This window comes from Bombina bombina, chromosome 3, assembly GCF_027579735.1.
Source record: "Bombina bombina isolate aBomBom1 chromosome 3, aBomBom1.pri, whole genome shotgun sequence".
In the NCBI taxonomy this organism is placed as follows: domain Eukaryota; kingdom Metazoa; phylum Chordata; class Amphibia; order Anura; family Bombinatoridae; genus Bombina; species Bombina bombina.
This window is the reverse complement of record NC_069501.1, coordinates 694,717,841-694,734,142: the sequence shown is the minus strand read 5'-3', so window position 1 is coordinate 694,734,142 and position 16,302 is coordinate 694,717,841. Positions and strand designations below refer to the sequence as shown.

Genomic DNA, 16,302 nt, shown 5'->3' with positions numbered 1-16,302 from the left:
CCCCTAATCTGCTGCCCCCAACATCGCCGACACCTACATTATATTTATTAACCCCTAATCTGCCACCCCCATTGTCGCCGCCACCTACCTACACTTATTAACCCATAATCTGCCGCCCCAACGTCGCCGCCACTATAATAAACATATCAACCCCTAAACCGCCACACTCCCGCCTCGCAAACATTAGTTAAATATCATTAACCCCTAATCTGCCATCCCAAACATCGCAGCCACCTACCTACATTTATTAACTCCTAATCTGCCGCCCCCAACGTCGCCGCCACTATATTAAAGCTATATAACTATATTAACCCCTAAACCTAAGTCTAACCCTAACCCTAACAACCCCTAACTTAAATATAATTTAAATAAATCTAAATAAATATTCCTATCATTAACTAAATTATTCCTATTTAAAACTAAATACTTACCTATAAAATAAACCCTAAGCTAGCTACAATATAACTAATAGTTACAGTGTAGCCAGCTTAGGGTTTATTTTTATTTTACAGGCAAGTTAAGTTAGTATTTATTTTATCTAGGTAGAATAGTTATTAAATAGTTATTAACTATTTAATAACTACCTAGCTAAAATAAATACAAGTTTACCTGTAAAATAAAACCTAACCTAAGTTACACTAACACCTAACACTACACTACAATTAAATAAATTCCCTACATTAAATACAATTAAATAAATTAAATTAGCTAAAGTACAAAAAAAACCCTAAATTACAGAAAATAATAAACAAATTACAGAAATTTAAACTAACTACACCTAATCTAATAGCCCTATCAAAATAACCCCCCCCCCAAATAAAAAAACCCTAGCCTAAACTAAACTACCAATAGCCCTTAAAAGAGCCTTTTGCGGGGCATTGCCCCAAAGTAATCAGCTCTTTTACCTGTAAAAACAACCAAACCCCCAAATAAAATACTATCTAAAAAAACCTAAGCTCCCCATTGCCCTTAAAAGGGCATTTGGGTGGGCATTGCCCTTAAAAGGGCAGTTAGCTTTTTTGCCGCCCAAACCCTAATCTAAAAAATAAGACCCACCCAATACACCCTTAAAAAAACCTAAGACTAACCCCCTGAAGATTGACTTACCAGGAGATGTCTTCATCCAAGCCAGGCGAAGTGGTCCTCCAGACGGGCAGAAGTCTTCATCCAAGCCGGGCAGAAGTGGTCCTCCAGATGGGCAGAAGTCTTCATCCAGACGGCATCTTCTATCTTCATCCATCCGGCGTGGAGCGTGTCCATCTTTAAGACATGCGACGCGGAGCATCCTCTTCATCCGACAACTTAAACAGAATGAAGGTACCTTTAAGTGACGTCATCCAAGATGGCATCCCTTAGATTCCGATTGGCTGATAGAATTCTATCAGTCAATTGGAATTAAGGTAGAAAAATACTTTTGGCTGATGCAATCAGCCAATAGGATTGAAGTTCAATCCTATTGGCTGATCCAATCAGCCAATAGGATTGAGCTTGCATTGTATTGGCTGTTCCAATCAGCCAATAGAATGCAAGCTCAATCCTATTGGCTGATTGCATCAGCCAATAGGATTTTTTCTACCTTAATTCCGATTGGCTGATAGAATTCTATCAGCCAATCGGAATCTAAGGGATGCCATCTTGGATGACATCACTTAAAGGTACCTTCATTCTGTTTTAGTCATCGGATGAAGAGGATGCTCCGCGTCGGATGTCTTGAAGATGGACCCGCTCCGCACCGGATGGATGAAGATAGAAGATGCCGTCTGGATGAAGACTTTTGCCCATCTGGAGGACCACTTCTGCCCGGCTTCGATGAAGACTTCTTACCGTCTGGAGGACCACTTCGCCCGGCTTGGATGAAGACTTCTGCCCGTCTGGAGGACCACTTCGCCCGGCTTGGATGAAGATGTCTCCCAGTAAGTCGATCTTCAGGGGGTTAGTGTTAGGTTTTTTTTAAGGGTGTATTGGGTGGGTTTTATTTTTTAGATTAGGGTTTGGGCGGCAAAAGAGCTAACTGCCCTTTTAAGGGCAATGCCCATCCAAATGCCCTTTTAAGGGCAATGGGGAGCTTAGGTTTTTTTTAGATAGTATTTTATTTGGGGGTTTGGTTGTGTGGGTGGTGGGTTTTACTGTTGGGGGGGTTGTTTTTATATTTTTTTTTACAGGTAAAAGAGCTGATTACTTTGGGGCAATGCTCCGCAAAAGGCCCTTTTAAGGGCTATTGGTAGTTTAGTTTAGGCTAGGTTTTTTTTTTTTATTTTGGGGGGGCTTTTTTATTTTAATAGGGCTATTAGATTAGGTGTAATTAGTTTAAAGTTCTGTAATTTGTTTATTATTTTCTGTAATTTAGTGTTTGTTTATTTTTTGTACGTTAGCTAATTTAATTTAATTTAGCTAATTGTATGTAATTTATTTAATTGTATTTAAAGGGACAGTTTAGGCCAAAATAAACTTTCATGATTCAGATAGAGCATGTAATTTTAAACAATTTTCCAATTTACTTTTATCACCAATTTGCTTTGTTCTCTTGGTATTCTTAGTTGAAAGCTTAACCTAGAAGGTTCATATGCTAATTTCTTAGACCTTGAAGGCCACTTCTTTTCAGAATGAATTTTAACAGTTTTTCACCACTAGAGGGTGTTAGTTCATGTATTTCATATATATAACACTGTGCTCGTGGACGTGAAGTTATCTGGGAGCAGGCACTGATTGTCTAAACTGCAAGTCTGTCAAAAGAACTGAAATAAAGGGGCAGTTTGCAGAGGCTTAGATACAAGATAATCACAGAGGTTAAAAGTATATTAATATTACTGTGTTGATTATGCATAACTGGGGAATGGGTAATAAAGGGATTATCTATCTTTTAAAATAATAAAAATTCTGGTGTAGACTGTCCCTTTAATTTAGTTAATTTATTTAATTATAGTGTAGTGTTAGGTGTTAGTGTAACTTAGGTTAAGTTTTATTTTACAAGTAAATTTGTCTTTATTTTAGCTAGGTAGTTATTAAATAATTAATAACTATTTATTAACTATTCTACCTAGGTAAAATTAATACAAACTTGCCTGTAAAATCAAAATAAATCCTAAGATGGCTACAATGTAACTATTAGTTATATTGTAGCAATCTTAGGGTTTATTTCACAGGTAAGTACTGAGTTTTAAATAGGAATAATTTAGTTAATGATAGGAATATTTATTTAGATTTATTTAAATTATATTTAAGTTAGGGGGTGTTAGGTTTAGGGTTAGACTTAGGTTTAGGGGTTAATAACTTTAATATAGTGGCGGCGACGTTGGGGGCGGCAGATTAGGGGTTAATAAATGTAGGTAGGTGGCGGCGATGTTAGGGACGGCAGATTAGGGGTTAATAAAATGTAACTAATCTTTGCGAGGCGGGAGTGCGGCGGTTTAGGGGTTAATATGTTTATTATAGTGGTGGCGACGTTGGGGGCGGCAGATTATTGGTTAATAAGTGTAGGTAGGTGGCGGCGACATTGGGGACGGCAGATTAGGGATTAATAAATATAATGTAGTTGTCGGTGATGTTGGGGTCAGCAGATTAGGAGTTCATACATATAATGTAGGTGGCGGCGGTGTCCGGAGCGGCAGATCAGGGCTTAAAAATTTTATTTTAGTATTTGCGATGTGGGAGGGCCTCGGTTTAGGGGTTAATAGGTAGTTTATGGGTGTTAGTGTACTTTTTAGCACTTCAGTGATGAGTTTTGTGTTACGGCGTTGTACCATAAAACTCATAACTACTGACTTTTAAATGCGTTAGGATTCTTGACAGGGTAGGGTGTACCGCTCACTTTTCGGCCTACCAGGACAGACTCGTAATACTGGCGCTATGGAAGTCCCATAGAAAAAAGACTTTACAAAGTTTACGTAAGTCGTTTTGCGGTAAGGGCAAAGAAGTGTGCAGTCCCCCTAAACCTGCAAAACTCGTAATAGCAGCGGTAGTGAAAAAGCAGTGTTAGGACCTCTTAACGCTGCTTTTTTACCCTAACGCACAACTCGTAATCTAGCCAAATGTTATTTCAAATTATGCTTAATGCACCTAGAGCCAATCAGATTGAGCTCGCATTCTATTGGCTGATCGTAACAGCCAATAGAATGCGAGCTCAATCTGATTGGCTGATTGGATCAGCCAATCGGATTGAACTTGATTCTGATTGGCTGATTCCATCAGCCAATCAGAAAATTCCTACCTTAATTCCGATTGGCTGATAGAATCCTATCAGCCAATCGGAATTCGAGGGACGCCATCTTGGATGACGTCCCTTAAAGGAACCGTCATTCGTCGGGAGACAACGGAAGAAGAGAATGGATCCGCGTCGCCTGCTTCAAGATGGACCCGCTCCGCACCGGATGGAAGAAGATTGAAGATGCCGCTTGGAGAAGATGTTTGCCGGTCCGGCTGTCCTCTTCTTGCCGGATAGGAGGAAGACTTTGGAGCCTCTTCTGGACCTCTTCAGCACCGGATGATGGATCGCCAACCCCCGCTTGGGTTGGATGAAGATGTTGGAGCCAGGACGGATCGGTGAACCTGGTATGGTGAAGACAAGGTAGGAAGATCTTCAGGGGCTTAGTGTTAGGTTTATTTAAGGGGGGTTTGGGTTAGATTAGGGGTATGTGGGTGGTGGGTTGTAATGTTGGGGGGGGGTATGGTATGTTTTTTTTTTACAGGCAAAAGAGCTGAAATCCTTGGGGCATGCCCCGCAAAGGGCCCTGTTCAGGGCTGGTAAGGTAAAAGAGCTTGTAACTTTTTTAATTTAGAATAGGGTAGGGAATTTTTTATTTTGGGGGGCTTTGTTATTTTATTAGGGGGCTTAGAGTAGGTGTAATTAGTTTAAAATTGTTGTAATATTTTTCTTATGTTTGTAAATATTTTATTATTTTTTGTAACTTAGTTCTCTTTTTATTTTTTGTACTTTAGCTAGTTTATTTAATTGTATTTATTTGTAGCAATTGTGTTTAATTAATTTATTGATAGTGTAGTGTTAGGTTAATTGTAGGTAATTGTAGGTAGTTTATTTAATTAATTTATTGATAGGGTAGTGTTAGGTTTAATTATATCTTAGGTTAGGATTTATTTTACAGGTAAATTTGTTATTATTTTAACTAGGTAACTATTAAATAGTTCTTAACTATTTAATAGCTATTGTACCTGGTTAAAATAATTAAAAAGTTGCCTGTAAAATAAATATAAATCCTAAAATAGCTATAATATAATTATAATTTATATTGTAGCTATATTAGGATTTATTTTACAGGTAAGTATTTAGCTTTAAATAGGAATAAGTTATTTAATAAGAGTTAATTTATTTTGTTAGATGTAAATTATATTTAACTTAGGGGGGTGTTAGTATTAGGGTTAGACTTAGCTTTAGGGGTTAATACATTTATTATAGTAGCGGTGAGGTCCGCTCGGCAGATTAGGGGTTAATAATTGAAGTTAGGTGTCGGCGATGTTAGGGAGGCAGATTAGGGGTTAATACTATTTATGATAGGGTTAGTGAGGCGGATTAGGGGTTAATAACTTTATTATAGTAGCGCTCAGGTCCGCTCGGCAGATTAGGAGTTAATAAGTGTAGGCAGGTGTCGGCGACGTTGAGGGGGGCAGATTAGGGGTTAATAAATATAATATAGGGGTCGGCGATGTTAGGGCAGCAGATTAGGGGTACATAGGGATAACGTAGGTTGCGGCGGTTTACGGAGCGGCAGATTAGGGGTTAAAAAAAATATGCAGGTGTCAGCGATAGCGGGGGCGGCAGATTAGGGGTTAATAAGTGTAAGGTTAGGGGTGTTTAGACTCGGGGTACATGTTAGAGTGTTAGGTGCAGACGTAGGAAGTGTTTCCCCATAGGAAACAATGGGGCTGCGTTAGGAGCTGAACGCTGCTTTTTTGCAGGTGTTAGGTTTTTTTTCAGCTCAAACAGCCCCATTGTTTCCTATGGGAGAATCGTGCACGAGCACGTTTTTGAGGCCGGCCGCGTCCGTAAGCAACTCTGGTATCGAGAGTTGCATTTGCGGTAAAAATGCTCTACGCTCCTTTTTTGGAGCCTAACGCAGCATTTGTTTAAACTCTCGATACCAGAGTTAAATTTATGGTGTGGCCAGAAAAAAGCCCGCGGAGCGTTAACAGCCCTTTTACCGCCGAACTCCAAATCTAGGCCTTAATTTCTAAACTTTGGAAGATACCAAATCATCTGATAAAAGAAATGTGGTTAAAATATTCGTAACTCCATATTGCAGCAACATGAGCCAAATATCACATTTTACTTGAGCAAGAATTCACTCTTCAACATACAGTGATTTGTTAATTATGTCTTTACTAACCTTTTCTATAAAAATAAACATTTTTGTTTTGCAGATTTTGTTATTTTTAGTTTAAAGTCTTCCATTAGTTATATTATAGGTACATTTTCAGAGTTATCGTCATTAACAAAATGTATACACAATGCATTACAACAGTCAATTGTTATTCTAGTAATATGAAAATATCTCAAAATGATTAAGTACTTAACAAAACACATGGCAGATTTACTAGCCTTGTGAGATTCTGTCAGTCAGCATTTAAACACGCTTACTGAGGAATCAATTTTGGAATCCATTTTCTGAAATGGAAAGCTGCCTGGCATTAAACATTACATTCTGTTCAGCCTTCAATTGTATTGCTTTCAAGGAATATATAACAAATTACTGTCTGAAAGACTATCATTATTTTTTCTTACAAGCTTTAGATGAAACACCTACAGTACTGCGTTTGAACACACTATAAAAGCTCATTCATGCTCAGAGCTATATTATATAAACAGTAGTGTAATTTGTAAACATTTGAGTGGCAATTTTTTTTGCTTGAAATCTTTAAACTTTGTAGTTTTTGTTTTATTTTTGTTTGTTTTTTTACCATCAAAGGATTTTTCTTCTTTTTATAAACCACTAGACTTGCAATATTAAAAGAAAGAATGAACAATAATCTTTTAGGAAGAGTAAAGGGCTTAACAATATTAGTATAGATCATTATTACAAACAGTGAATTATAAAGGAACATATATATATATATATATATATATATATATATATATATATATATATATATATATATATATATATATATATATATATATATATATATATATATATATATATATATATATATATATATATATATATATATATATATATATATATATATATAGACATAAGAGGTAACGGGATGCTCCAACACAGAATGTCTCTTACCGTGGCGTTTCTTTAGGTCCCAGGGTGATGCAGAAAGGTGTGTATACAGGTGCTCCAGGAAAAGGCCCCTGCAAGGCCTAAATACAAGTAGAAAAATTGATGGTCCTGGCACCTCTGAAGAATCACACATCCAAAAATAATAATAAAGGAAAAATATTTATTGAATCGACTGGTTTAAAAGCATATACAGTATATACCTGTGCAGTAAAATAAGACAATAATGGGGTAAACAACTCCCTCATGATGTTGAGGGGCTTGGTTACCCCCTTATTGTCTTCTTTTACTGCACAGGTATATCCTGTATATGCTTTTAATCCAGTGGATTCAATAAATATGTTTCCTTTATGATTATTTTTAGATGTCTAATTCTTTAGAAGTGCCAGGACCATTGGTTTTTCTATCTATATCTATATATCTATATCTATATATCTATATATATATATATATATATATATATATATATATATATATATATATATATATATATATATATAATTAATTCAGTAGAGCGCACTCCCACCTTCAAAATCAACTAGCAGTGTGCAGGCAAACAAATCACAATTCCATAGATAGCATGCACTCACTGGTTTTGTGCAAAAAAGTGCTTTATTGGCACATAAAAGTGTAGTAACGTTTTGGGGATCTCACCCCTTCATCAGACTAATTCTATGGAATTATATATATATTCTATAGATCATTTAGCATTTTTTAGTCTATGTATAATAATGTTTACTAATATTTCAATACCGCGTTGTAAGATTTTTAGCTCTTAATATGCATCAACCCGAGCCTGCGTTAGACTTAAATTGTGAAACACAAATTAGGTTACGCATCTTTTACATTCCTATGTTCTTCACATACACCTAAATTTCAAGTTATGCACTAAACCCGGTGTGTAAATAACGTAAATAATTTAGTGGTACAGCACTTTCCATAGCGCTGCCATTACAAGTTACAAAAAAAACTTCTTTTGTTGCGGGGTATGGTGCGTTAAGCTCCATACCGCACAAAAGCCAAGTCCTGACTTGACGTGCCATTCCCCCCATAGACATCAATAGAAAAAAAGTGTTAGAAAAAAACTAACACCTGCAATTGCGGAATGGCGATCGCTATAAAGCATTCCCCATTGATGTCTATGGAAACAAGAAAGTTTGTTATAAATCTAACACCCTAACATAAACCCCTAGTCTAAATACCCCTAATCCGCCGCGCCCCGACATTGCCAACACTAAATAAACCTATTAACTCCTAAGCTGCCTCCCACCCACATAGCTAACACCTAAATAAAGTTATTAACCCCTAAACCACCACCCCTGACATCGCCGATACTAAATAAACCTATTAACCCCTAAACCTGAACCCCCACATCGCCAACAATACAATAAACCTATTAACCCCTTAACCGCCGGGGCCCCCACATCGCGACACACTAAATTAAACTATTAACCCCTAAACCTAACACCCCCTAACTTTAAATTAAAGTTACAATATAACTACCTTAAAATAAATAAAAACTTACCTGTGAAATAAAAAAATCTAAGCTTAAACTATAAATAAACCTAACATTACTATTTTTAAAGAATAAAATAAACTAAAAAACCTAAATTACAAAATAACAAAATCCTAACACTACGAAAAAAAACAAAAAACTAAAATTACGAAAAATAAAATCTAAGATTACAAAAAATAATAAAACGAAATTATCCTTAAAAGCTCTTTAGTGCTCATTAAAAAATAAAAAAGCCCTAATCTAAAAAAAAAACCTACTAACCACAAAAATTGTACTCACCGTCCCTGAAGTCCACACATCCATCTTCTTCAAGGCGGAGTAAAGTCTTCTTCCAGGTGGTGACATCTTCATCTAGCGCGGGGGCATCTTCTTTCCTCATCCTGGTGGTGTGGAGAATGTTCGCCCGCTGAGCTGATGTCCAACACAGAATCTCCTCTTCATTTGATCTCCGCCGCACACTGAAGATTGAATGACAGGTACCCCTTTTATATTAGGGTACCTTGCATTCCTATTGGCTGCAAATTTTTAAATCAGCCAATAGGATGAGAGCTGCTTAAATCCTATTGGATGATTTTATTTTTTGGGGTGGGTTTTTTTAGATTAGGGATTTTTTTTTTTTAATGGGCACTAAATATCTGATTGCCCTTTTAATGTGGGGAGGCTTTTTTGTTTTTATAGGGGTATTAGATTATGTTTATTTTTATTATTTTGGATAATTTTGTTTATTATGTTTCGTAATCTTATATTTTTTTATTTTTCATAATTTTAGACTTTTTTGTAATCTTTTTTTTTTTTTCGTAGTGTTTGGATTTTTAAGTTTTGTAATTAAGGTTTTTTATTTTTAGTTTATTTTGTTTTTTAAAATAGTAATGTTATTTATAGTTTAAGCTAAGGTTTTATTTATTTTAAGGTAGTTATATTGTAACTTTAATTTAAAGTTAGGGTGTGTTAGGTTTAGGGGTTAATAGTTTAATTTAGTGTGTTGCGATGTGGGGGTCAGCTGTTTAGGGGTTAATAGGTTTATTTTAGTATTATCAATGTGGGGGTTTGACGGTTTAGGGGTTAATAGGTTTATTATAGTATTAGCAATGTGGGGGGTCGGCGTTTTAGGGTTTAATAGGTTTATTATAGTATTTGCAATGTGAGGGGTTGGCGGATTAGGGGTCAATACTTAAATTTAGGTAGTTGCGATGTGGGTAGGCAGCGGATTAGGGGTTAATACTTTAATTTAGTGTTGGCGATGCGAGTGGTGGTGGTTTAGGGTTTAATAGGTAGTTTATGATTGTTAGTGTACTTTCTAAAAGTTTTGTTATGAGTTTTGTGAAACATTTTTGTTTCGCAAAATCCATAACTACTGGTCTTTGATAGTGGAATGGATCGTTGCAGTATAGCTATAATGCTAGCGTAATAGCCGGACTGCACAACTTGTAATACAGGCGCAATGAAAATCCTGGAAAGATTTCAGGCTGTCCTATCTCATAGGCTTCTATGACAAACAGCCAATGTATATGCCAATATGTCTGACCTGAAATAAAACAAATTCTAAAATATATATATATATAGCTGCAAATAACTTAATACACACCAGAGAGATTTACTATTTAATAATAAGTCTAACTTAGGGATATGAAACACAAAGGACTTTTATCTAGCAAATAAATTACTTAGCACTAAATATGACTAGTTTTAAACTACACAGGATTATGAACATAAGCTTACAATACAAATGATGCTCTTTAAATTACTAGCTTTAATTAACTGTAGCAACAATGAATGTATTTGCTTTAAAATATTAAATTATAGTCACTGCCATATGTTACCACATAACCAAATGGTTATTCAGTTTCCAGAAGTTCAAGGAAGTGTCCCAAAATGGCAGAGAATATACATGGCACAAAGCCTGTGTATTTTCCTCTCCAAAAAAATGCTTCTTTGAGTCTGTCTATCTGTTTAGTGTCTTTGTGGGTGCTTATCAAAGATATAGCCCCTCCTTTTTTTTATTCCCACAAGATTTTGATAGCCCCTCGGATGCTTGTCCCTGATTCACTCTCGGATATGAAGATCTCATAGGCTATTTGGTTTGGCATATTTTTTAAACAGTCTACTCGTTTGGCTGTCATAGTTTTAATCCACGAGGTGGGCAGCAGATAACCAGAAATCTCAATATCAATACTGCTGCAGCTTAATATCTCACCTTAAAATGTTTATTCAATATACTATAATTTCTTGTATTAATAAACTTATCTGTTCAACATATATGCCCCATCTATTACAACCCAGAATGTATTTATAGAGACCAAACATGAGTATATTACTTATCATATTTTAGAAAGTAATTATACTGTTATTTGGTCTTCACAGAATCAAAGCATTCAACATCCTGGCATTATATTGTATCTTAATATGAATACAGTATATATAATGTTTCTAATAATTTCTGAGTGCAAGGAAAACACAATTTTTATATAATTTCTGGGACAATTTACTGTCGTCTCCTCTGTCTGAAATGAAAGAAACAATGTTATTATTCTGAAGTGAGCTGGTTATATATTTACTTTAGATTTAAAGGTATCTTATGCGTTAGACACATATGTTATTTCAGTATTTTACATAGATTTGACAATTATAGACAAATCATTTATATGACTTTTTAAGTATACATTCTGCTATTTTTCACCACGTCTGGTAAACAGGAGATCCTGTGTGTCTAACTTAGCAGGGGAAAATCAACTCTTGCATGCAAAGTGGTTCCCCCTGATGAAAAACCTGTTTCTTTTCATAAAGAAAGAGTTCAGTCCCAGACCTACCAACTGTTGCCTACAAATTGGAAAACTATAAAGGCTTGCTTTGAAGAAATCTGCTTTCACTAATTGAAACAAATGGTCCATTTGATCTCTCTTAGATGTATTGAACAGCTATGATATGTTGGTGATCTGATAGGGAATCTTTGAAAACAATTCCTTTGTTCTAAAATGTTCTGTATTCAGGAAAAGGCATCTCATGTCTGACCTCAGATTTGCCATACACAGAATGTATTCAGCGATAAAATGAGCATGCTCAAATTTAATATTTGATAGATTGCATACTTATTTTATCTTATTATATATTTATGTATTGTCTACTGACATTCACATATACCCTGACAACACTCAGAAGCCATTTTTTGAGTGCGGAATGGAGAGTTGCGGTATAGGCTAAAACGTTAGCGGTATAGCTGTACCGCGAAACTTGTAATATGGGCGAGCTGAATATTACGCTCGCAAAGGCCAATTTTTCAGCGGTATAGCCGTACCGCACAACTTGTAATCTAGGCCATAGAAAATAATGTATTTTGTATTGTTAAATATGTATTTCTATATATATATATGTGTGATCTGCTAATGTAAAAAAGATATCTATGCCTATATATTTATAGGAATAGATTTACACCTAAAGGTATATACTCCAATATATATATATATATATATATATATATATATATATATATATATATATATATATATATATAGTCCTTTGCAGTCAAACACCTTGTCATATACAATATACTTTTAACCCTTATAACTTTTTTATTATAATATTTATTGAATATTTTTTTGGGGTAAGTGTATCTATATTTTTGTATTTCTGCGGAAGGGGCTAATCCCCCGAAAAAATTCACTGTTTAAGAAATAATTCTGGTAAAAAGTCCTGGTGAGTGCAGTCTTCATTCAATGTTATAAACGTTTCTGTTGCACCCCAGGCATTTGTGACTGGAGTCTGGAGTGCTTGTCTCTTCTATTTTATATATATATATATATATATATATATATACACACATTTACACTAAAAATACAATTGTCCTGTATGTGAAGAACACTGGAATGTGATATATATATATATATATATATATATATATATATACTGTATATATATATAGGTATAGATATCTCTCTCTCTCTCTCTTTCTCTCTCTCTATATGTATATGTATGTGTATATATATATATATATATATATACACACACACATATTTATACATATATATAGCCCTTTGCAGTCAAACACCTTGTCATATACAATATACCTTTTAACCCTTATAACTTTTTTATTATAATATTTATTTGAATATTTTTTCAGATAATGTTTTGTATGAGTGTAACTGCACTTTTAAATCTATTTATGTTGTGTTTAGTGCATTTTTTTACGACACTACCATTTACGCGAGGGTTTCAGCTGGGTTAGCCCGACAAGCGTGAAATGCAGTTGCGCTCTCGAGATAATATGTGCGCTATTTCCAACATGCACAAAAACACAATATTGCTCATGCACAGCAGTTAGCGTGCCACTTGTAATCTAGCCCTCAATATTTTAACTTTTCTTGGATCTGACTATCCTTTTGTTATTCCGGAGAGAGCATTTTGCTGGGGTGTTCAGCAAGGTGACCACTGTTAAAGGGACATGAAATCCAATGTTTTTCTTTCATGATTTAGAAAGAACGCACAATTTTAAACAGCTTTCTAATTTACTTCTATTATCTAATTTGCTTCATTCTCTTGATATCCTCAGCTTAAACGCATATCTAGATATGCTCAGTAACTGCACAAAGATGCCTTGTGTGATTGGTTCACCCATGTGCATCACTATGTATTAAATAAAGAATATCTAAAGAATGAAGCAAATTAAACAATATAAGTAAATTGGAATATTGTCTAAAACTGTATTCTCTACCTGAATAATGAAAGAAACATTTTGGGTTTAGTGTCCCTTTAAGGTGAGCCTGCCTGATAGCATTATTTTTTAGTGCCCACCATTCTTTGCCATTGTGTGTTTTTTAATATGCAAGATAACACTATGAGGCACCCCTTTCTTTCTTTTTGAGTTTGCAAAACTGGTTTGCTACAAAGTTTCAAAAATGGAATTTTAACAATTAATAAACAAAACATTTCTTGCTAATCTTTGATCAATAAATATATTATTTTTTTTCAACTCCTATTTTATTTTGCAGGTTTACTTACTATTGGTCATCTCACCATTCCTATTCCACCTGATAATATGGAGCCCACAAAATATTCCAGATGGTTGTCTGACAACATGCTAGCAAAATATTCTGCAGAAGATCTACTTTTACCAAGGGCCATTGAGGAAGCTGCCAGTAGGACATAGTAAGTTCTATTTGCTTTTTACACACACAAATCCACCATATATTAATTACCAAGGAAGTTCTGAATAAATAACCATACAGTACATACAGCAGAGTGTTGTTTGTGCTTCCTTGTTTTACAAGTGGAACAGCTTTTTATCCAGGCAGTAAATATGTAGAGTTGTTCCCTGTCTGAAAATGCAGAAAAAGGTCATTACAAATAAAATAAAAATGACTACTTTTTAATAAATGAACCTCATATTGGTTTTATTCCTGTCTGATAAGTTATCTGCACAGTGGGATAAGAGATTGTAAAAAGTCAGATACATTCAAATGATTCAAATTGATTTACCCTAAGAATACTAAGACTTGATAAATACCATAATACATATTGTGCCAGTGGAATAGTAGTAAAATACTTTAGTGTGTGTTAAAGGGACATAAAACATTTTTCTTTTATGACTCAGATAGAGCATACAATTTTAAACAACTTTCCAATTTACTTATGTTATCAAATTGTCTTCTTTTTATTGTTATCCTTTGTTGAAAAGCAGGGATGTAACCTTAGGAATGTCTGCAGCATTATATGGCACCAGTTTTGCAACAATGTTATACATTAGCAAAAGCACTAGATGGCAGCACTATTTTCTGCCATGTAGTGCTGCAGGCTTATGCAGGCTACCTACCTAGGTATCTCTCCAACAAAGAATAACATGAGAATGAAGCAAATTTAATAAGACTGCTGCTCCTTAACTCGTCCGCCACCTCTGAGGCGGCGGACAGCAATCATCCCGATTAGATACGATCAGGATGATTGACACCCCCTACTAGCAGCGAATCTGCAGGGGGCCGCATTGCACAAGCATTTCACTAGAAATGGTTGTGCAATGTTAAATGCCAACAGCGTATGCTGTCGGCATTTAGCAATGTCGGGCGGACATGATCCGCTACAGTGGATCATTTATGCCTGCATCTTAATAAATCGGCCCCTAGAAGTAAATTGGAAACATTTTTAAAATTGTATTCTCTATCTGAATAATGAAAGAGAAATTGTGGTTTCATGTCCCTTTAAGTTTTTAAAGATTTTGGTGCAACTCTTGGTACAGTGAGCATGAATTATCATTGCATTACCCATGTGACCCTAACCCAAGCAATTTTCTCTATTGGACTGTGATCTGGGCCACTATTTGACAGTTATGCTTATCTTTTCCAGCAAAAATATACTCTAATGTAATGTTTGTGGTAACTGCCTCAGACTGTTAGCCAAGCCAGAGGAAGACAACACAGAGTTCCTGTGTGTTATAAGCAGGACATGTGTATATATATATTTTTCTATAATGAAGAACCTTTTTTGTTAAGTTTAACATTTTATCATCAATCAGCCTTACCCATATCAGATCCATATAAAATGACTGGAAAACCACATTTACTCTTCAATCAATATTTTTTACCCCCAACAAATCAGAAAAAGGATTTGTCTAGTCAACCATGGCAAAGACATTTTTAGCATTGCTCCGGTTAATTTCAAGGGGACATGTTAGTGTTTATGTGGTAGCTCAATTCCCTGATAAATTTAAAAGGGCATTGAAGTTAAAGGTATAAAAGGGCTATACAGCCCTGACATTAAATTACAAGATACTTTGGAACCCAGGGTGCATTTAAAAGCCCTACTTGCAAGCATATGCACAGGTGCTTAGTGAAAACTGGCAGCTGTTTGCACAGGGTGCTGATCATAGGACTGCAAATGCTAAAACTGTTTTTTTGATTGCTGCTTTTGAGCAGCAACTTCACGGGAATATTCTGGGGCTATATAGCCCCACAATACTACTGTCCTATATGTCCCATTAATGTTGTGTGCAGGGTTCAAGTTATGGTTAATTTGGGGAAAGGGTTAAAGGTATACTGAACCCAAATTTTTTCTTTCATGATTCAGATAGAGCAGGAGATTTTAAGCAACTTTCTAATTTACTCCTATTATCAAATTTTTCTTCATTCTTTTGCTATCTTTATTTTAAAAGTAGGAATGTAAATCTTAGCAGCCAGCCCATTTTAGGTTCAGCACCATGGATAGTGCTTGCTTATTGGAGGCTGACATTTACCCACTAATAAGCAAGCACAAAGACCGCTGCTCCTTAACCTGTCCGCCTGCTCTGAGCAGGCGGACAGACATCGCCGGAAATCAACCCAATCTAGTACAATCGGGTGGATTGACACCCCCTGCTGGCGGCCTATTGGCCGCGAGTCTGCAAGGGGCGGCGTTGCACCAGCAGCTCTTGTGAGCTGCTGGTGCAATGCTGAATACGGCGAGCGTATTGCTCGCCGTATTCAGCGAGGTCTCTCGGACCTGATCCACACTGTTAGATCAGGTCCAACAGACCTTGATAAATATGGGCCTCTATCTGAATCATTAAAGAAAAAAAAATGGTGTTTA

The 16,302-nt window shown here is 35.6% G+C and overlaps 1 protein-coding gene across 1 annotated transcript in view; it reads left to right on the top strand.

The window, feature by feature from the left end:
• Nucleotides 1-16,302, top strand: part of LOC128652486 (uncharacterized) — an 868,114-nt gene that overhangs the window by 744,409 nt on the left and 107,403 nt on the right. Inside the window, exon 93 of the mRNA XM_053705422.1 lies at nucleotides 13,737-13,893. Coding sequence (XP_053561397.1) covers nucleotides 13,737-13,893 — 157 coding nt within the window. The remainder of the gene's footprint in view (nucleotides 1-13,736; nucleotides 13,894-16,302) is intronic.